The sequence below is a fragment of the Falco biarmicus genome, chromosome 8 (assembly GCF_023638135.1).
Source record: "Falco biarmicus isolate bFalBia1 chromosome 8, bFalBia1.pri, whole genome shotgun sequence".
Taxonomy (NCBI): domain Eukaryota; kingdom Metazoa; phylum Chordata; class Aves; order Falconiformes; family Falconidae; genus Falco; species Falco biarmicus.
The window spans coordinates 2,627,577-2,648,680 of NC_079295.1; the positions used below are offsets into that span (position 1 = coordinate 2,627,577).

The 21,104-nt window shown below is 42.6% G+C and overlaps 1 protein-coding gene across 6 annotated transcripts in view; it reads left to right on the top strand.

Annotated features, from left to right (window-relative positions):
• The window catches only part of ANKRD44 (ankyrin repeat domain 44), a 143,412-nt gene that overhangs the window by 96,669 nt on the left and 25,639 nt on the right, over window positions 1-21,104 (top strand). For 4 of the 6 annotated variants that reach the window (XR_008823432.1, XM_056348474.1, XM_056348477.1 and 1 more), the window contains exons 11-16: window positions 1,932-2,014; window positions 3,361-3,424; window positions 5,876-5,944; window positions 6,686-6,826; window positions 9,649-9,732; window positions 10,626-10,737. Coding sequence is in view for 5 of the 6 variants with exons in the window: in XM_056348474.1 (XP_056204449.1) it covers window positions 1,932-2,014; window positions 3,361-3,424; window positions 5,876-5,944; window positions 6,686-6,826; window positions 9,649-9,732; window positions 10,626-10,737 (553 nt within the window). In the remaining variant the exon portion in view is untranslated. The remainder of the gene's footprint in view (window positions 1-1,931; window positions 2,015-3,360; window positions 3,425-5,875; window positions 5,945-6,685; window positions 6,827-9,648; window positions 9,733-10,625; window positions 10,738-21,104) is intronic. The other 2 variants (XM_056348475.1, XM_056348478.1) reach the window with 1 other exon arrangement.

Genomic DNA, 21,104 nt, shown 5'->3' on the forward strand with positions numbered 1-21,104 from the left:
TTTCATATGTGCTGCATGTAAATAACTCTGGCTGAGCTCCCCAGATTGGCTTTGAAAAGAAAATTCTGCAGCATTGTTAGCAACAACAACTGCAGACAGCTTGGTCAGTCTTTTTGAGGCAGCTGCATTTAAAGGAAAAGTGTGTAAGTGGTGGGAGGAACCAGTGTGAACAGCGTTATAGAAGTGTGACACTGGTTAGCAGATGTGCAGATAGTGTATATTGATGGAAACCAGCCAAAACTTATGGTGGGTGGAAATCTTGACTGAAAAGAAGAAAAATACAGCTTTAGATAACTAGGTGGAGAAGGAGATAGAGGGAGATGGATGTGGAAAGAAGCACGGCAATACAGAATGTCCAATGTTAGCTTAAATGAATCCACAGCTAAAAAATGCAACCTGTTTATACAGTTGCAGCAGCTTGGTGGAGCTTGTGCCGTTTCCGTCAAAGAACGGGCTGTCAGACTGCCTTTTAGTTGTTTAACTGGGATCTAGATGCTGACACTAGTAATATCAAAATTTATACAGCGCCACAAGTCGGCTCCTCAGTGTAGTAAGGCAGCAAGGAGGACGCATTTAATGTGAAGACAGAGGAAGGATGGGCTTGTGGATTCTGGAAAGATTAAGTTTTTTAAAAACTTACAAACCAAAATTAGTTAGATCTATGTACAAAATGTTGGAGAGAGCGACATATCTCTACAAACATCCACTTTCATTTTTGTCTAAAGCTTCATAAGTAACTATGATTTATGGTGAGCCTTGCAGAAAGACAGATTCCTTCATCTTTGGGTCTGTATCTGAAATCCTCTTCCGTAAGGTGATCGTACTCTCCCATCCAGTTCTCTTGCAGAAATGAAGGAGACCTATGAATCCACCTGCTGTTGTTTGAGAGTTGCCATTTTTCAAAAACCTGTCTGCTGAAGCCGGCAGTAGATGATAATCTTGTCACCGTAGTTGCTGTCAGAGGCTCCATGTTTGTGCGCGCTTGGAGGACTGCCTGTAGGATAGTTTTTCTAGAATAACAAGATGCTTTTCACAAAAGCAACGCTAAATGGCAGAAGCCAAGATGTCCAAATCCAAAAGTCTTCTAAGACAGTAAACACCGGCATGCTTCGGCACCGAACTGGGATAATTTGCCGATGTAAATACAAGCTGCTGAGTGCTCAGCCTGTTTGAAAGCCGTGTGGTTGCCTGGTACAGATTTAGCTCAGTGATAGATGGCCGACCTTTTTTTTTTTTTAACCCAGCATGTCTGCTCTGAGGAGTATATAGTGTAATTAAGAAGAGGGTCATTTGTTAAACAGGTGGAAAAAAGGAAAGGGTGTGTGAGGAGAGTAGCTGGAGCAAATAGGAAAATCAGGCCTTTAGTTCTTAGGATGTGGGAAGAAAACTGTGTGTGTTGTGGCAGCCTAAAGGGAAGCGTGAACAGCCATCAGCGACCCCAGCCCTGGGGGAGGGAGGGGGAAGAAGGGGAGGCTTTGAAAACCCACCCGAGAGTTATCTAAAGGATGCTAACTGCAGGAAAAATGGATTTCAGAAACAACATTGAGAAGATTTTGACATTTACTTTTACCTCAGAATGGCATTTGCAGTATGTGTAGCTGATGCAGAAATTTGTGCGTCCCACACTGGGAAATTGACTCCGAGCAATAATCTGCGCTCTTGCTACGTTAGCTTTTGCCTTGAATTTTTAGAAACCTTCCTGCCACATTCTGTTCAAAGTGTAATGCCAAGATTTTGCTGTATCAGAATATTTTTAACTCCCGAGAAGGCTGGTAAAGAAATACAGATAAAAATAAATGGCAGGCAGCAAGGAAGAATCTTCCTCGCAAAGGATGAAAATGCTGCCTTTGTGGCAGGTTTTGCTATGTTGTGTCTGTGTGCAACCCGCATTTTCACATGACTCCGTGTGACGAGGCTGTTGTGCCTTTCAGGTGTGGGATCCACAACATGTTCCCTTTACACTTAGCAGCGCTGAATGCTCACTCAGACTGCTGCAGGAAATTGTTGTCGTCGGGTAAGTAAATCCTGGGCTGTCTGTGGAGCTCCAGTAGTGTGTGTGTGTCTGCTGCTTACGGTCCCATTGTACTGGTTGTTGTGGACTGTTGAAGTGGAAGGCTTCCTGTGCTGTGGGTGTCTGGCTGTGTGGTCTGGTGTGCGGGAGCGCGCGAGGCTTTCCTAACAGCATGCTGGTACTTCCTCCACCCTGTACTGTTCATGCCTGAAGCTCTTTTCTCCTGGCAGGTTCAGAGAGTATATATTAATTCCCCAGGAGGAGGGAGGAAATTTAGGACCCTCTTCCAAACGATAAGAATCGGAGACACTGTTTTGTTTTGGGTTTTTTCCTCCCAAAGGAATAATTCAGGAAATTATCTCTTTGGGACCTCCACCGGTGCAGGTATTAACATCTCACTGATGATGGTAGAGTTTAGGTACAGCTGAAGTGTGTTTCTGAATCCGGCCAGAGTAGAGGACTTAGGCTGGCCAAGGCTCTGGGGGCACGAGAGGGGAAATGAGTGGGAGCATAGCGTCAGGAGAGCAGTCTTAGGATCCTCAGCAGAGCCCGAAGCAGAAGCAGCAGGACACAACCATTTCAAAAGAGGCAGTAATCAGGTGCCAAATCACACAATCTTTTTTTCCAGGGAAGAGTTCCCTTGAATTAAAAAATCACAAAGCAGATCATATGCTTTTTCTAGAAAACTGCTTCATTACTTAACAGGTAAAAACTCCTACAACCTTCCCCCCTAAACTTGCGTCCTGTAGGATGTAAAACAATGTGAAAGATGGTAATTGCACACACCGTTACGTTAAACCTTGGTGTGTTCTGGCCTTGACCGCTAGGTCAGGAAGGAAGAGAGCTTTTTCTCTGAGTGAGCAGAATTAATACTGCCAGGCTTCTATCTCTGGCCTTACACATCTTGGTGAATAATACCCCTGCGTGCTCCTGGAAGGCTTTCCAGCCTGAAAACCACACACAGTAAAAATGGCCCCATTTCATGTTCAGGCGGACTCTGTGGTTTTTCCTCATTTCTTCATGTTTTCTGTCTTCCTGTCCTCCTGTCACAGTCCTCTAGATAAATATGTGCCTCATAAATGCTTGTCACATGGTTTTAAATAGGGATGTGGCGCAGAGCTGGATGTGGAAATAGATGCTGGTCGACTTTGCAGCTCTTTTTATAAAGCTGCCAAACTGGAGCAGCTTCTCACCATTCCCGTGACAACCTCTTTCTGACTGTAGTTGCTTGCGTTCTGTCTTTTTCCAACTAACTGATTTTTCTGTCTCTGCGATGTTTCTTGTGGTTTAACTAGGACAAAAGTATAGCATAGTGTCCTTGTTTAGTAATGAGCACGTGCTGTCTGCAGGCTTTGAAATAGACACCCCTGATAGTTTTGGAAGAACGTGCCTCCACGCTGCCGCTGCAGGAGGGTGAGTAGCTGCGCCTGTAGCTGTTGTAAGTTATTTTGTGGCATTGTTGCAGATCTGGTGCCAGCCAACTTAACTGTGCCATCCACAGAGGAATTTATTGCGGTGCAAGGGAAGCAAAGTGGTCTGATGTCAAATCTGGGTCACTTGAGACTGCCTTTTGCCACTGCCCTCATGTAGATGTTGCTTGCAAAGTAAAGGAGACGATCTGATTCCCTCTGCCGCAGAGAGCTGGGTTGTGATTTGAAGTGTGGGTTTCAGGCGTAGGGTAAAATTCATTGTTTTCGTGTCCCTGTGAAGATTGCTTCAGCTTGGGGTGGGGGTGCTCTGTACTGACCCAGGTGTGTCTGTTGGCCCCAGCGGTGGCCGAGGGCTGGCAGTCAGCAGGAAATCATCAGTTCCTAGGGCATAGCGAGCGAGGAGGAGCTGCAGCTCCTGGGATGCTGCTGGCAGGGGAGTTATTCCTGGCCTCCACCTTTGGACTGTGTCCTTGTCCAAAAATGCAGCTATGCAAGTGCCCATCAGACTGCAACCCCAGTGTCCAAATGCAGCTTGTCTCCCTCTTTCCCGTTTTTCAGCCGCAAGTTCAAAAGTTTCTAAAAGAGAAACCAACAAAAACCCAACCCCACACCAAGCAACCAAGCCCCAGCCTCCAAATCAGAAAGTCAGAAGACTTGTTCTCTCAGGGTGATGCATTCCTGCTAAGTGCTGGGAGGCCAGAAATGGAAACAAAAGAAAACTGAAATACATCAATTTAAGTTGTAAATGTAGCATCCAGTTAGTTTAATTTTTTCCAAATAATTGTCAGTGGAGTGCTGTGAAGTTAAACTAGTAAAAGGACAAAACATTTGGCAAGCATTGATTTTTGACTCTTCTGTCGAGTACTTTATGGCTCAGAAAACAGCTGAAATGGAGCTTTGGCTGGAATCCAGCTTCGATTCTCTGTGGTTATAGCAGGCAGAAATGGTCATCCACAGGAAATACTTGGCAGTCTTTCTGGACGTTGCTTTTTCTTCTTGGTGGTTCAAAATGTGTATCACAAAGTTTTTGTTATTACAAAAAAAAAAGAAATTGATCCAAATACTGGTTTTATTATTCTTATGGTATTACTCTTCTGTATACTTCTGTCATATTAATAGAGGAGGTATGACTGTTGCTTGGATGGAGATTATTGTAGTATAGCTCAGACACTCTCTCTTTGATAAGGCTGCACCCCAAAAAGAGTAATGAAAATAACCTGGAAGTCCTAAAGAGAAGGACAGGCTTCATGAGAAGCAAAAGTGGCTCATGAAAATAAACCATATTTTTCCAATGGTTTACTATAATTGTCATCGCTAACAAGTGTTCTTATTTTTAGTACGTTGTGGTGAGTGTTCTGTAGCTATTTTACACAATAGTGATGTTGAGTAGGGATGAGCATACACCAACATATTGCATCTAGTCTTTTTTTTTTTTTTTTTCCTGGAGCTGGAGCTATACAAAAGGCATTCATTTTTTTCCTGATACATGCCTGTTACTCCCATTACATTAATGGGAGTTGCATGGGTACTAGGAAAAGAACGTACTTCAAAGGCCTGCTCATCTGATTGTGAACACAAATGATTTATTGCCCCTGTGAATGACAAGGAGTCTTGGAAAGTGCTGTGCTTCTTTATGTCACTTTCTGGCTTGGAGTCATACATTTATTCGCTTGAATTACAAAAGATGTGAGAATTCAGCTGTTCTGTTTTGTATTAAAAATCACCTGGCTTTAAACAAGGTGGAGCAGCAGCTATGACGTGGTGAACGCTTTGAACAGATAAAAAGCAACGGAGCCCAGCTCATCCGCTTAGATACGTGCAGTATTGATGTGACAGTCACTTTAAATAGCTATGCTCCTTATTCAACAAAGCACGTAGGGGTGTGCTTAAATCTGTCAACAGTCAACAAAACATAGCAGAATAAACCTACGAGTAACTCTTGTGATTAAATGTCACTACGTGAACAGGATTTGAGCAAAGTGCTTACTGTTGAATGCTTTGCTGAATGGGGGTGGATTTCGTTAAATGTCACCTCTTCATTATTAGACTGGCATTTTATAAGCTGGCAGCAACTTTCTTTTCAGGTTCTCTTATAAAATACCAGTTTGGTGTGGGAAGCATTAGAGTCCAGCTCCCACTGAAAATCTCCAAGACCACTGACTTCAGATCACATTTACTGTGCTGTCTTTGGAATTTTTTTTTTTTTCTTCAGCAGAAGAGAAGTTTGAGGTTTTCTAGAAAAAAAGAAATAGTTTTTAAAAGCTTCATTTTCTGTTTGATTGAATTTCATGTTGCAGTTGGCTGTACCCTGGTTTTGCAGGGCAAGTAGTACAAAAATACTTAAGAGTAACTTCTTCCTCCTTGGGGACAGGGAGCAATACAGATGTAAACTTCTGGTTTGTTCATGTTTTGTTTTCTCTACTTCTCTTTCCAGTAATGTTGAATGTATAAAACTCTTGCAAAGCAGTGGAGCAGATTTTAATAAGAAGGACAAATGTGGGAGGTAGGTAAATTATGAAGTTCATTTAAAAAAAAAAAAAAAAAAGGCTTCTAGCAGGCAAGGAAGAAAGACCATCTCAGTCTGGAAATCATATGTTGTATGAAAAATGACAGTAAAATAAAGTAGGAGTTTGGCCTTCCCTGCAGAACTCCTGCTGCTGCAGTTATATGCCAGACAGGTGCAGACTTCATTAAATACATGAAAGCCATCCCACCCTCTTGAGTTTTCTGTTTTAAAAATTTCACAGTTTTTTTTTTTCTTTATTGCTTCTCGTACTGCCTAAATTCTTTACTTTGTGTGCCCAAGACAGCACGTGGGTTATGATGGTAGGATTGCTGCTATTTGATGTGCTTCCTCGAGGTTTTTCCCCTGCTATGAAGTGTTGCTATGAGTGTTGCTATGCCAGCTAAATGAGATGCTGCAAGGGACACTGTGCTTTGCTCTGCCTCCCAACTGGAAGAAAGTAGTGTGTATCCAGAGCGACAGCAGAGGCTGTCGCTGGGAATAGGTTGTTTGCAAGACACAGATTGATGATCTGTATCCTATTAGGCTTTGTAGGAGCACCAAAACTTCGAATTAACACAATATTTTGTTAAATTTCCATAACTTTGCATTTCATCACAGGAACATAAGGCACTGATGCTAACTGCTGGAAATGTGTAGGAATACAGCAATTAAGATTTATCATTATCCTCAGTGATGCATATTGGAATATGAGGTAACACATTCTCACTTATGTTCCAGGACACCTTTGCACTATGCAGCTGCAAATTGTCATTTCCACTGTATTGAGACACTGGTGACAACAGGAGCCAATATTAATGAAACAGACGACTGGGGACGCACCCCTTTGCACTATGCTGCTGCTTCTGACATGGACCGAAAGTAAGAAAGCCTCTTTGTATTCCTCGTTTGTATTCCTTGTGCCTCACTAAATTAGTGTCATCTATGATGCTATGTCTTTTGAGCCAAAAAAATGACCCCACCAGCAAAGGTATTTCTCTCAGATGCATGCATGACTCTGCACAAAGTTGCCCTGACTAGAAGCCAAATCCCCAGATGATGTGGCAGTTCAGCTCTACAGTTTACCTTTGATGTAACGCACGGTTTTGCAGCCACCCTGTCCTACTGAACTATTTTCAGAACATTTTGTCTTCTGTTTTCCTCTGTGTGGTTTCCTCACAAGAGTAAGCTCAGAGAATTTTCTACTCTGTCAGAAATGATGGAGCAAGAGACAGCACAAGGAGAAGTTTTCCTAGATGGGCTGCAGTGACAGGTAGACATCTGGCCATGCTGACAGCCTGCCTGGAAAAGATGGGACAGATCTACCCATCAGCCTCTCTCCGCTGTCAGAGCTGATAAAAATGCTTGCTCTGTCCAAACAGGTTGCTTTTTAGAGACTTCAAAAAGAGGGAGGCTTGGGAAATATCCTTTGCCAGAATGCAGTGCTGTTCTTGTGAGAAAGGGGGAAAACAGCTGCAGAACTTCAAAATCCTGTGGTTAGCGACTTCAATGTCTAATGCCCAGATAGTTGCATATTTTGGCAATCTCTTCCTTACAACATACAGTGTAAGACAGGCTCAATTATCCTGTTAGTTCTCTCTTAAAAGTGGTAGATATTTATTTTAGGTCATCCCATGTTTCTCCATCTCATTCCTCTAGACACTAAGGAACTGGTGTTTTGGTTTCTTGTGTAGTGAGGTCTGGTGAAAATACATCTGGCTTGTTCCCAGCAGAATACCACCTCAAAGCCACTGCGGGAAAACTTCAGCTTAACTTTGTGGCAGAGGTTGGATGCCATACCAGAACCTTGATAGCTGCTTCAGCATTTGCTGTAATGATACTGATGTAAAAAACGTCTTCCCTGTCACTCTCAAACCTGAACAGTGCTGGGAGGAAGGAGGCAGCAGGATCTTCAAAGGTGTGTGCTTGGCACTACAGTCAGAGTAGGCTTGTTGGAAGGCTTTCACCACTGACTGTTTCTAATACTGCCTTGGCAGGGTGAGGTGTTGCCCATAGTGTTGAGAATAGTGATTCGGTGTGTGGTTTTCAGCTTTTGGCTCTTTGTAGGTGAAGTTCCTGCATTTAAACAAGCTCTTGGTTAACTTCAGGATGTATCTTTTCCATCACTGAAAAAAAAAAAAAAAAAGCTTGCTTTAGTCACATCCTGAACATTGGCAGGAATATATGGCCTTTATTTGCCCTCATAGTCCAAACCTAAATTGATTCTGATGTGGTGATGCTGTCTTCTCATTAAATTTTCCAGTTTGAGATGTACTGAAAGAAGCCTTGTTACACAGATGAAATGCTTTTTGCAGTCCACGATTTTACAGGTCTGCATATTTTTTCTTCCCTGCTGAATGGCAAAAAACTCCCAAGGTCAGACAATCTCAGTCCAAAGAACGTTCATAATTATTTAACTTTGGATGTGGACAGTTAATGAGCAGGGAGAAGTCTTGGTGCAGCGAGGTTGCCCTGCTGTTTCAGCTGTTCTGGTAATCGTTGCTGCTTATGGTCTTCAGAAAGTACCCTTTCCTGCAATGGCAATGACAGCAACACGCTCGTTAACGAGCTGATGGCGGTTTCTGAGTATGTACTGTTTCTCCAGATCATCACTTGCTCTGTTCAGGGGACCTTATTTTGGGATCTCACTGGTTTATGTTTAACTGAAAGCAGATACAGGTAGGACTTCAGCATAGCATGAGTGCTGTCTATGACCTTACAATGTTAATATTCAGCAGAGTTATTTTATTGATAATGAAGTTTTCTCTGAGTCAGTGGGCATCAGACAGACCCCGGGTTTGTAGAACAACCCATTATTGGTAGCACCCACAGGAAGAATGTCAGATCTTGGTATTACAAAAGGGAAATTGCATGTTAAAGAAAGAATATACTGTTCTGCATTGTGCAGAATCCAGTCTGGAATTTGCGTGTTGTATTGGGATTGAAATTAGCAAACTGTCCTTCTACAAACCTTTCAAGCTACTGGTCCGTGATGGCAGCGGTTTGTAAATGTGTGCTGTGTTAGCCTTGGTGGTCAAGAAAGATCATAATCACAAGTTCATGATTATAAGATCAAAAATCATAGTCTTCTGTCTGCCATCCGTCCCGCTGGGAAACAGAGGTGCCAAAACCAATGCGGGTGTGCAGGATTACGAAGGCATGCTGAGCTATTTGAAGAATCTAAAGAACCTGACCAAGAGATCCACGTAGTGTTGCCAGGATATTTCGCAGAATGTGAGGGGAGTCAGCAACCCAGCTAATGCAGATTCAGGATAGACCAATTTAGTACCGGTGATTTAAGTTTCTCTAAATGCTAATTGCTAGAGAAGAACTAGCAGGTTACTGTAGGAAGAAGCAAGTTGTTGTAATCCTGAGTTCCTCTCTGCAAAGGAAACAAAATGCACAACACTGCTGTGGGAGAAATTTTCTGATGGAAACCAGAATTTTTTGGTTGGGTGTGTTTTTGTTTTTTTTTTTTTTCCCCTGGCGTTAACTTGTGGAACAGTAAACCACATGTTGTAGTGGTCTCCCTAGGTTGCAAAACTTATTAGCTGCAGACCCATGCAGTATACTCACTTAACTTGTATAATTCTTACTGTTGGCTGGAGGAGGTCAACTCCTTGCAGGGATGGGTGGCAGACTGCATCAAATCACTGGTATGATACTTTGAAAATAAGTTACATTTTTCTGTCCTCTATGCTGAGAAGAAAGAATATTTTAGGTAACTCCCATGAAAATGCTGAAGAACTTGAAAGAGCCAGTGAGATGAAGGAAAAAGAAGCTGCATTGTAAGTTTGGTAAATCAGTAAAGCAGTTAGACCTCATTTCTGGAGAATGCCACTGCTTTTGCTCATTCATTGCTCTGCTAAACACAATGCTTGGCTTTAATGAGGGCTAACCTAAAGAAAAAAGCTCTACTCTCTTCTCTGTGCACATATTCCCTGCTATTTCTCTTCCTGTGCTTGTTGCTTTTTCTTAATTGAAAAGGTACTGCTTCAGTAATTTCATAATTCTTTAGTATCATGCACTGTCTTATTTTAATGCTTTGCACTGAGTATGTTGCAAAAAGAAGTAGCCAATGGTTTCCTCAATGCAGTTACTAGGATTGACGTTTTCACCTAGCTGCTTAATGAATTTTTTGTTTTAAAAATCCCCTTTGTCATATGACAACCTTATGTTCGCTACAAATTACGAGCTATGGGAGAAGGGAGTAATAACAAATTTGTGGTTTCTTGCTGGTTTAAAAAAAAGTGGCAGGATCTATAAAGAGCATAAGGGATCCTTTGAAAAACATATGATTTAAAAAAAACAACAAACAAGCCAACAAAGAAGAAAATATGTCTATGTAGCTACCTGCTGGGAAATTGACTCAGTTAAGTCTTTAAGAACAGAGCTGAGTAGCTTTCTTGCAGGCTTTGTAATGGAAAATAATTTTGGTAATCTCGAGTAGGCACAAAAGTTAGATTGGAGATTGTTTTTTACAAAGATGATCTTCAAAGATGAGTGGGGATTTTCTCTTTTAAAAAATGGTGAATGTGAGAAGCTATTGGTGAAAAGAGTTTTGAGGTGCTGCTAGAAATACAGAATTAAGTGCCACTTTTCAGTGCCCCTCCCAGCTGCGGTGAGGGATGAGTCTGTTAAATACTGAGAGCTCACATTTACACTAGTGAATTGTCCACAGGTGTCTAGAGTTCCTTCTGCAGAACGACGCCAATCCATCTATCCAAGACAAAGAGGGGTACAACACTGTGCATTACGCTGCTGCGTATGGGCACCGGCAGTGTCTGGAACTGGTGAGTGCTCGGTTTCGGAAGCCCCTTATCTGCTGATACCTATGCTAGTATTGTGAACTCCCCGGAACGTTACTGTTTGAGTTCTGTGGATGTTCCAAAACCTGTGAAAACCTGCAATATGGTACAGTAAACTCAAATATATGCAACCAGATGTATCTTAAAAATATGTTAATCTTGATAATCCAGTTCTTGTTCAGCAAGCTGCTGCTTAAGTGTTGTCTTTGAGTGGAATTTATGTGTGCTCAAATTAATTTTAACTGTGATCAGAGTTTTCCCAGTGTATGTGTATGTGGCAGCAGTAGGGGATAATTCCCAGGGCATGACAGTCTATGTGCCTTGTTAGCTGGCACAGTATCTGACTTGCAAACTGAGAGAGTAAATAGCTTTTATCAGCTGTGTGCCTGCAGTGGCTTTTGGCTTCTGGTGAAATAACAGCAGCGTTGATAAAGTTATCATAATCAAGATGAAGCTTGTATGCCATGTAACTCTTTTTATTGCTGTTGCTTTTTTAATACCCTGAACCTGAATGATTAGAAATTGCATCTCATAAGAAGCCAAAAATTGTTAGCCAAAAATTGGATTTGGGAGATGTATAGTATGGAATTGTAGAAGTTTCTGACTTGTAAAAATAACTGCCATGAAGATGGGTGTTAACTGAACTGCTTGATATACAGGGTGATCCAAAATGATTGTGTCACATATGAATAGACTTCACTTTCTTTGAAAGAAAAAGGCTCTAATTAGAAAGTTGTATAGGTATTCATGCTTTAGTAAGAACGCTGCGTGCTGTTTAGTGTTTTATGTTGTTTGGTCCGTTCTTTCTCTGTTGAAGAGTCAAAGTGCTTGGTTGTTGGAAAGGAGCTCTGCGCAGCACATGCAGCTTTTGCACGGCGTGTACCAGCGCTGCCGGTGGTTGCCACCGTAGGAGGAAGGCTGCAGCTGGCCTGCCGCGGGCACACAGCTGGGAGCCTTGGCCTGTAATTACACCAGGGCAGCCCTGGGTCAGAGTTTCAGGTGGGATGTCAAGCCTTTTTAGCTCCCACCTGCGCAAGCACATATATTTAGGACACTTAAAATGTCCCTGCTCCTTTGTTGCTTGTGGCAGCAAGTTTGCTCTTTCCTTGTTTGGAGCCTTCTCCGATAGCTGATCTCTCGTGACTCTGCCCGTGGGGATGGAGGGGTCCTCAGCTCAGCCTGCTGCCCCTTCGGAACAAAAGCAAATGCTGGTATTTGAAGGGCACTTATATGGAGTAGCCTCCTCTGTGCCATGTACAAGCCTGCACTTGTATGGCCACAGGAATGTGTACTGCAACCTTACCCGTGTCTTATCACCACATTTTTGCATGACTTGCAGGAGCAGAGACCTCCAGAAAAGTATTTTCAGTGGGGGATTCTCTTTCAGCCTTCACATCAGTCCCTGTGTGCCGCCATGCACAGAGCAGGCACGGAGCAAGGTCTCTCTTTTCTTTTCCTCATTGCTGTGTGTTTTCTGGCAGCATATCAGTTGCAGACAGTGACCTGCTATCGAGTCCTAGTGTTGCTTAGGCTTGCCAGACAAAAGGAAGAGCTGGAAATGCAGTGCATATCAGAGGTGTTGGGTTTTCTTTTAATTTTGGAGGGTGAAATGCAAACTGTGGACTAGAGACAGCTGTGCAGCAAGCGTTCTATATTTGGACAGAGAAATTCAATGGTTTTCCATTTCAGTCTTCCCGTATTTTTCACTATAGCTGCAGTACAGAAACCCAAGGTCAAGCATCGTTTCCAGAGTTACAGTCATACAGCTGTTCTGTGTACACCGGTGAAGGGAAACGGCTATGAATTCGAGCATTTTGTGTGCAAAGGACCACTGTTGCGTACTAGGGTGTCTGCCTGAATGTTTTGTGGGGACCAGGATTTTGTCATTGGTGCTTAGAGGCTGACAAGCATCTCATTTTCTCTGGAGCTCAGTGTACCAGAAAGCATTTGTGCTCAATCGACAGCAGGACCAGGACTCCTCATCCTGGCACCCACTGTCAGAAGAAGGTGATTCTGTTTTGTTTGTGTGAGCAGTTGTCCCTTAGCTCTAGTGAGTTACAGAGTCCTAGGTTTAATAACTTGATGTTTGATAACAGTGACTAACTAATTGATACAGGCACCACCTTCACACTGATTTCTTTGCATTGCTTGGATTTGGGATGGCAAAAGGGCCAAGACCAGTCCTGAGTAGCTGAAAGGTAATTGTGCTGCGGGCATGAAATGGAAATAATCCTCATGCCGAGGTTTATTCATTTATTCCAATGCAAGAGTCCCAGGTGTTAAGTCAACTGTTGTTTGCCGTGCTTCATCTGTCTCATAAAGTAGTGTCACCTATAGGCATCACAAACCTGTAACGCAATCAAATTGTTTTTGACAGAGTTATGGTTATTTACAGCTCTTCGAAGGCTGTGTCTGAAAGCTGCAATAAGGATGCATGTGGTGCAGATGGAAAGGAGCCTCGCTGTCTCGTGAGGCTGACTGGTGGCTTGGGCACAGTTTGTTGTGCTCTCTGTGGCAGACCTATGACAAGGACTTCGTCACGAACCACGATCTTTATTTCTGGTAGCTGTTAACCACAGCACGCTGACTGGTCTAGTTACTCATAACTGAGTGAAGCATCCAATAAGGATTAACTGCTCCTAGGTGTGACTTTCAGCTAGAGGCCTCTTCTTTGCCACATAGCAGAAGGAGCAGTAAGTCATCAAATGCCATCTTAGTCCTCAAGCATTCCGTTTATCTGTTCTGAAACCTAAACCAACGCATCAAGAAAATGAGCAGCAGCGCGTGCCTCGCTCCTCTTCCCTGAGCCGCGCCGGGTGCTCAGCACCAGTGCAGGCTGTGCCAGCTCCAGCTAAGGCTGCAGGCTGCCTTGGTGCCATGGTCCGTGGAGTAGGTGCACGAGGAGGCAGGTTGTGTCTGAGGGAACTTGGCTGGGTTTATCACTGTATCCTGGTCATACATTTTTCTTTCAAGTTTTCAGTGCTAATGAAAAGGAAAGTAAGATTCACAATATTTTCAGTTGCTCTTACTCAAGGAAAGTTGGGAGCCCAGCAGCCCTAATTCCTATGTAAATATGTCTGTAGATAGACAGGAAGATTTTTTTTATTTTGGCTTCATACATGCAACAGAGATAAATTGATGTCTTTCTTAAAAGTGCTAGCTTTGAACCACTAATCTGTACGGCAGATAATCTCTGACATACGCAATACTTATAAAATATTTCCAATCCCTTGTATCCTGCTGAAGAGATTTTCAGGCAGGATTGCTGAAATAAAAACACTATTTTTTGGTGCCAAATTGATTGTTATTTTACTCTTTTATCTTTGGGTAAATATTTTTGGTATATTATTCATAGCTCATAGATGAAAATACCTAACAATTATCTTCCCTGGAGCAAGACAGTTCTTTATGGGCATAAAACTGTTAGGGGAAAGAGTTCATATAAAATATGAAGCTTGAATTCTGGTCAAAACTAAGGCAAAGTGAGTGCAACGATACGCTCGATCTGATGAGGAACGTTTACTAGTATTTCTCTACATGTACCATACCGAACTGCAGCACAATGTTAGGGAATTATTTCAGTGTTCCAGAACATGGCAAGTTTATCAAAGACCTTGTAAGGCTCTTTCTTTCTTCCCTTCTCCTGCCTGTTTTTTAGAACAGGTATCTAAGATAACCTATTTATAAATAAACGGTCATTTAAAAATCTGAAGAAGAAGAGTGAGTATCCAGTCAAGTTTTCTTTGCTGAGCGACCTGGTCTGTGCTTTAAGCACCATAGCTTCTCAGCAACACGAAATATTTACATGTTTAAGTACAGTTTAGGAAAGGCTGGTTTATCTACAAAAATATTTTTTCATTTTTTGACTTTTGTGTTTACTGTGAGCCTGATACCTTGGCTAGAATTTAGCTAAATATCTTTATGGGGAGAGGAGAGGTACTAGGAAAAATAAGGATTAAGAGTGCAAAGGTCATATCCTTTGACCCAAACAAATAAAATTTGTGTTTGTGTGTTCAACCACAGAGCTCAATGGCAGAAGCTTTTTTCTGGAGGACCTTTAGGTTGTCTGGGATATTAGTGGGCTAGTTGCCCTGCAGTGAATGACGTGATGTTGCTAAAAAGAGAATCGGGGAAGCAGATTTTCGAGTTCTTTCTCCATCTGTAAGGGCCATTCATAAAGGCTGAGTGGTGGGTATGTGCGCTCGCAGGCGGCTGAAGCTCCCATCTGCTTTCCTGCTGCTAAAAATAACCTCAGTTTGTTCAGATTGAGACCGACTTTGGTGTTTGGTAGTCAGGGGCATCAGTCATGTTCGCTAGTCGGTATTTTAGAGCTGATAAGATCACCAAATTACTTTGAAAAAAAGAAAAATATAGTGGATTTTTTTGTTGAAATGATCTCTTATCACAAAATCCTTATTGGTGTGAAAACAGTGAAATTTAACTTGTAATTTCACGTTAAAATTCCATCTGGAGAGCCAGTCATGCGCTTTGTGCTGGTAAAAATAGGTTTCTGTGCAGTGTTAGGGCAAACAATCAAATGCCTGTCTCCTGTAGTGAAATCTCTTCTCTGACTGTAAGAATTGATGGTTATTTTTTCTTTTAATCTGCTTTTTTCTTTAAACCATCAGCAAATGAAATTCACTCTTTGGCTAACAGAAATTGAATCAGCACAGGGACTAATTCGGTTGAGGGTGGGAGGAGAGCATGGTTTCACCAAAAACCATGTCCAAAAGAAGAGGCAGATCCCGTCCTGCCTGCCCGCAGCGAGGTGAGCCTCCCAGCTGCCGCGGGGCAGGGGAGGCTTGGGCTAGCAGAGGGCTGCTTTGGCCACCATGTGGAAGGAGAGGCTGGATTTGAAGAGAAAGCAAACTCCTTTATTAGACTGACCGTTAGCACTGAGAAGAGTTCAGCCGTGCCTTCAAACAGTTCGTTCCTTAACCTGTGGAGAAGTTGAACTCACCAACCCCACGAATCTTCGGTGCGGCTGCTGCTCATTGTGTGTGTCCCTTGTCAACCAGAGTTTGTTCCTTCCTCCCTCCGAGCGCAGGGCAGTGGTGAGCAGTGACGATGACTTCAGTGTGGCTGGGACAGGTGCTGAAAAGCCTTTTGCCACGTGGGGGTCTGGCTTGGGTCCTTGTCTGGCGGCAGACCCTAAGCCTCCTGACCCGAGCCTGTTCTTTCGGGGATACCTTCTGGGTTGTCTCCTTCAGGAATTCCCGACCGTCTCCACGAGCAACACCCTCTTTCTTAAAGGTGGCATTTTGTCCGAAACCAGTGGCGATAGCGTTTTGTGTGGCAAATGACTTTGTATCTACGTCTATGAGAGCTTCTCCCACGTGGAAGCTCCTTTTTTAGTGGAGAAGTCCAAAGTCGTTAACTTGAGTGGCTCTAACAAGGAAAAGAATGTAGGAACTTAATGCTTGAAAATAACTTTAATAAACCTAATTTGTCTGTCAGTCCTAGAACCCCCCAGATCATGGTAGATTGATTTAATTAAGTCTTTAAGTCAGCATTAGTGCGATATGTACCCACTGGTTAAGTGATCAATAGGGGCCTGTATATGCTAGATATGCCAGTATATGTTAGCTTATAGCGGTGCATTTTGGCTTAGATTTTATGTTTTGGAAACTGGGTAATTTTGATCCTAAAAACGTTTTGGAGAAAGCTAGTGCTGCTTGTGAACTCAGCGAGTGCAGGAATTTACCATTTGCTCTGGCACCCTCCTGGCACTTTGGCTTGGAGGATGAGAGTATTGCCTAGCATCTCTGGGGCTTATTTTGTCTCTCTGACAGGTTTTGTCTTGATTTTTAGTTCATATTTTTATATTCCTGGGGTGGAAAAGCAAGGTGCTTAGATCTGTTGGACAGAATAACAAGGTGATTACAGAACTGCAGGAGACGTTTTTTTCACCTCTGGGTCATGGACTTCTGCTCTTGCCCTAAATACCTGTCTGTCTGTCTCTGTGGTGTTTAAATGTAAATGTGAAAAGAATGTCTGACTCCCTCAAATCTATTGAATCCGATGAAAACGGCACTTGATCATGGCATATAGCATTGCATTAGGCCGTATGGCTCAGAAAGAGCCGCGGGCGCTGGGGTTTTAGGGGTGTAATGGGGTTTGTTTATACCAGGCAAGGTGTCTGCCTGTGTCAGCAGACATTCAAAAAGAAACTGTTGCTGGTTTGATGGTACCTGTAGGCTTACAAAGCGAGCGAACTTTGTTAGACAGTCTCCCAGTGTGTGTCTTTTGTATCTGTATGTCTGTATTTTGTCAGCTGAGTAGATTGTTCGTCAGCATGCTCACTGCTGTCCACTGATGGCGTGGCACTGGTTCCCATCCAGCGGGACCGGCAGCAGTAGGCGCTGGTCTCGCCGCTTCAGGAGCATTCCGTCCCTAGGCGGGCAGCGCAGGGACGAGTGCACGCAGGGTCAGGTCTTGGGTTCTGATTGTGTTCACGCGCTGCTGGCAATGCAGTTTATTCTACAGGAAAAACAACAAACAAAAAACACTTGCAGATTGCCGTTATACTTGAATACTTACGTCTTTAATTGACATTTTTAATTAGATTGGAAGCAAAACTCCATTGGATATAGTGAGTAAATGAAAAACGATTGCATGCTGTGTATTTCCATTTTTATTTAAACTTCTCAGTATTCTGCAAATCCTTGTATTCACTCTGATAAAGCCTGAAGAAGAAGAATCACAACTCTTAACGAGCATGCTGTGTACTTCAAGCGACTGCATGTGTGCTGCTTTTGTTTCCGCTGGATTTCCTTCTTGCTGTTGCTTCCAGGCTCAAGCTTTGCTGGAAAGTCTGTTGCTTTTCCTCAGTCAGTCTTGGGAGCTGCGAGCCAAGTGCATGTACCTGACCGGCATGACATTTTTCTGGATGTTAAAGTAACTTTGCATTTGGTGATGTGAAATGGAACCGACACTTGTCTGTTTTCTGGAAGTTTGTGGCCAATTTCGAAGTGGTTCAGAGGAGAAATGTAAATTACGTGTTTTCAAGTGAGTCTGAATTTAAAAAGCACTTGTCTGTGTTTCATAGTAGAGGCACAAATGAGAGGAGAGTAGCAAATACACCCTTGAAATGCACATTTAAAAAAGTTTACTGTCACTGTATTTCACCAGCGCTCCAATTTTCTAGCTAGAGAGAAATTTTTTTAAGGATAATAATTTCTCTAAATAAAATCCTTCCTGTACCTTTTATGCAACTCTGTGAAGTTTTGCAAAACTTTCACTGTGTAAGAGTGTCCTTAAACCAAAGTATGAGGCTTTACAGAACCTCTGAGGCAGAATTTCTGGCCAGAGAGAAACACAATATATATCATTCGGTGTGAAAGTTCCAGGGTAAAATCTCCGCCGACTGACAAAGGAGCTGGACCTCTGCATCCCAGGAGGTGGCCAGCGTGTCACGCTGGCTGGTGCTGCGTAGGATCTCTCACTCTCATTTGGAGCGTCCCTGGTTCGTGTTAACGCTCACTGGGTGAGAACCTCCTGTGCCACCCACCGAGCATGGCACTCAACGGCATAACATGCAACACTTGCATGGAGTGGGAGAGCTCCAACAGAAGACTAGTGTCCCACATGAGAACAGCAGTGGCCTGGAGGTCTGCTCGAACTTTGAGATTTAGATATGTTTAAAGACTTGCACGGTGTTCTTTTAGATGCCAGGTAAGTGTCCTGTTCGCATGGTGGTGACTGTTCTGGCAGGGTATCGGATATTTAAATTTTGTGCTGGGAGAGCTGCATGGAACTACTAATAAATTTCTGCAGACTCAGTCTACCTCAGTTCTTGCAAAACTCCTTCTTGCTTACGTTATTTTAACTTCGCCTGTAATCTACGCACATGAGTGAAACTGACGTAAACACTGATTAATCTGATTTTTAAACCCTGGTTTTAGGAAAACGTATCAGACACTGCATTAAGGATGTGTATTGGTTTCAACCTGATGAAATTAAAATAAATATGGAGAGAGCTTATAGGATTGCTTCTCACCCCTGAGGATATGTTTGTACCACTTCACCTTTGAATTATTCAATCAAGAATAATTCTGAGATTTAAAAATGTGCTTTCCTGGTATAAAGTAGTACAGAGGTTAATTCTATCAGTCTTTTCTATCTCATCTGAAACAAGTGATGGATCTTCAATCTTGTGCTTGCTACTTGCTGGTGAAGCCTTTATTTAAAAGAAGCTGCTGCTGGTATGTTTTCCCCCAGTAGAGAAAATTATCTATTGCAGTTTATCAGGAAAGATGAGATTCAAAGTGACATCCTAGCTGATATATTTTTTTTCAGTTCTCAAAGTGGCATTAAAAATTGTTACTAATTGCCACTTCTGAATGACCTTGTAAGTGATAAGCTACCTTTCTGTGTAATTATTGCAGAAGAGCAATGTTTAACAGTTTCTTTTGTCTCAGTTGCCTTTTGATCAGCTTTTTACATGTGTGGAAATTTCTGAACGCTGTTTGCTTAATAACCTTTCAGAGTAAAGGCCATTTATAGATGATACACATGTAACCTAATGTTTTGCCATTTTATCATTGCTCTTAGTAGCACCAAGCTGAAGAAGCTCATTAGCAGTGCTTGAAGTATGTGTGTTGGAATGTAGAGGTTTCCTTACGCACTAAAATAGTAAAACTCTCAAAGGAAAGTCACTTCAGCTTCCGTGGTAGTTAGATTAAACCTTTGACATCGCTACCAGTAGCCACTGAGATGGCTGTGCCTGGAGGTGTGGGTGCACGCTGGCTGCTGCAGGATCATGCGTTCTGTTCTCTTCCAGGATCTGAGATCGCACCCACCGTTATGGTGTCTATGGCTTGGAGCTTCTTCTGGCATCCTCCTTTTAAAAGTGTAGCTTAAACCTTTTGTGCATGTTGAGCGTATTATCGCCTTTTCTGCCTGATGGTAATTCTAAATCACCAAGATGCTCCATGAAGCTGCTTTTTGTAAACTAGAGCTGAACTTTAGAACGTATTATAGTCTGGAAGGACATTTATATGAAGTATCCTGACTCATTAACTGGCATATCTGAGTCAAAAAAATAAAAATGGAGGGGGGGAAAAGTCCCCACACTGTATCCTGCCATATAATCCTTTAATATAATCACAGAATAAAATCGCTCAGTAAATCCTATTATGCCTGTAAATACCCTTGCTGTCCAAATAAAATAAAATTGTGAGAACTGTAAAAGTTATTTATCTTCATACCGACCTGGGAGAGAGAAGACAGTTTATAATAGCAGCCTTGTAGTGCTGTGAGTTTGTGACAATAGAACTGAATAATTGACATGTTTTATCTTTCGTTGTCTGCATCTCACTCCCAAAGCATTCAAGTTCCTGCTTCTGAGTATGAAGAAGACTTTACAAAATGATTCATACAGTATTGAATAGCCCTGTTACGGGAAGTGAAGGGGTTGGGCTGGGAATTTCCAAGAGGCAGAAGAAGAGGAAGGGTATCCTTACTTTTTAAAAAGTTATGACCTAACCAGAGAGCAGAGTGCTTACCAATTTCTGGTGTCTCTGCACAGTTCTGACAGCCACTTAAAATCTGCACGCAATCTATACATAGAAATGTAATTGGCTAAAAGACATCATTCCAGTGGCACAGAAAATTAGAAATGAGATATGCTGGGACAGTCTCTTGTCAACCACCAGTAAGCACAAGCGGTTAGTAACCCCCACGCGTTTGGCTGTCTTCAGTGAAATGCATGGGGCGGGTTCTGGCGGGCAGGTACGTACCGCGGCAAGCGGGCAGGCTTGCATCGGCCGCGGGGTCTGTGGGTTTAAGCTTCCCTGGCTGTCAGGGCAAATGGTTTTGAGCAACAAATTCACCTTTTTAAAAACAGATGCGACTGTGGATTGCTTCTTACAAGTGTATTCCTTTAAGATGGAAGCATTATGGAGCTAGAGCCCTTCAAGGGCTGTTTTATGTGTTCTCGTAACGAGTACGTGTAACTTACTATAAATGCATTCTTAGAACCACAGAAACGCTGGTGAAACTGGAGAATTGCTTGGTAACTTGGACCTGGCACTTTTTGTCTCTTGTGCTTGATGTTTATCCTTCAGATGACTTAGTTTTAATTGTTACAAAGTGGTGCTTGACAAGACATACTGAAAAATTACTGGCGCTGTGCCTTGAATCTTCCTCTTCTTGCTCTCCTTTCTAATTTCTCTTCTTGCACTGTACAACTATGTATCTGAGAGCTACCAGGTTTACCATCAAGTTCGTGTTTACGCTTGACTTTATGATGGAGGCGTTCAGCCTTATAAGTAATAAGCTCATTAAGCCTAGCCTGCATCAGTCTAAGCTGCTTTAACTCTAAGCCATGGAGATGCCTTTTGTGAGGGGCT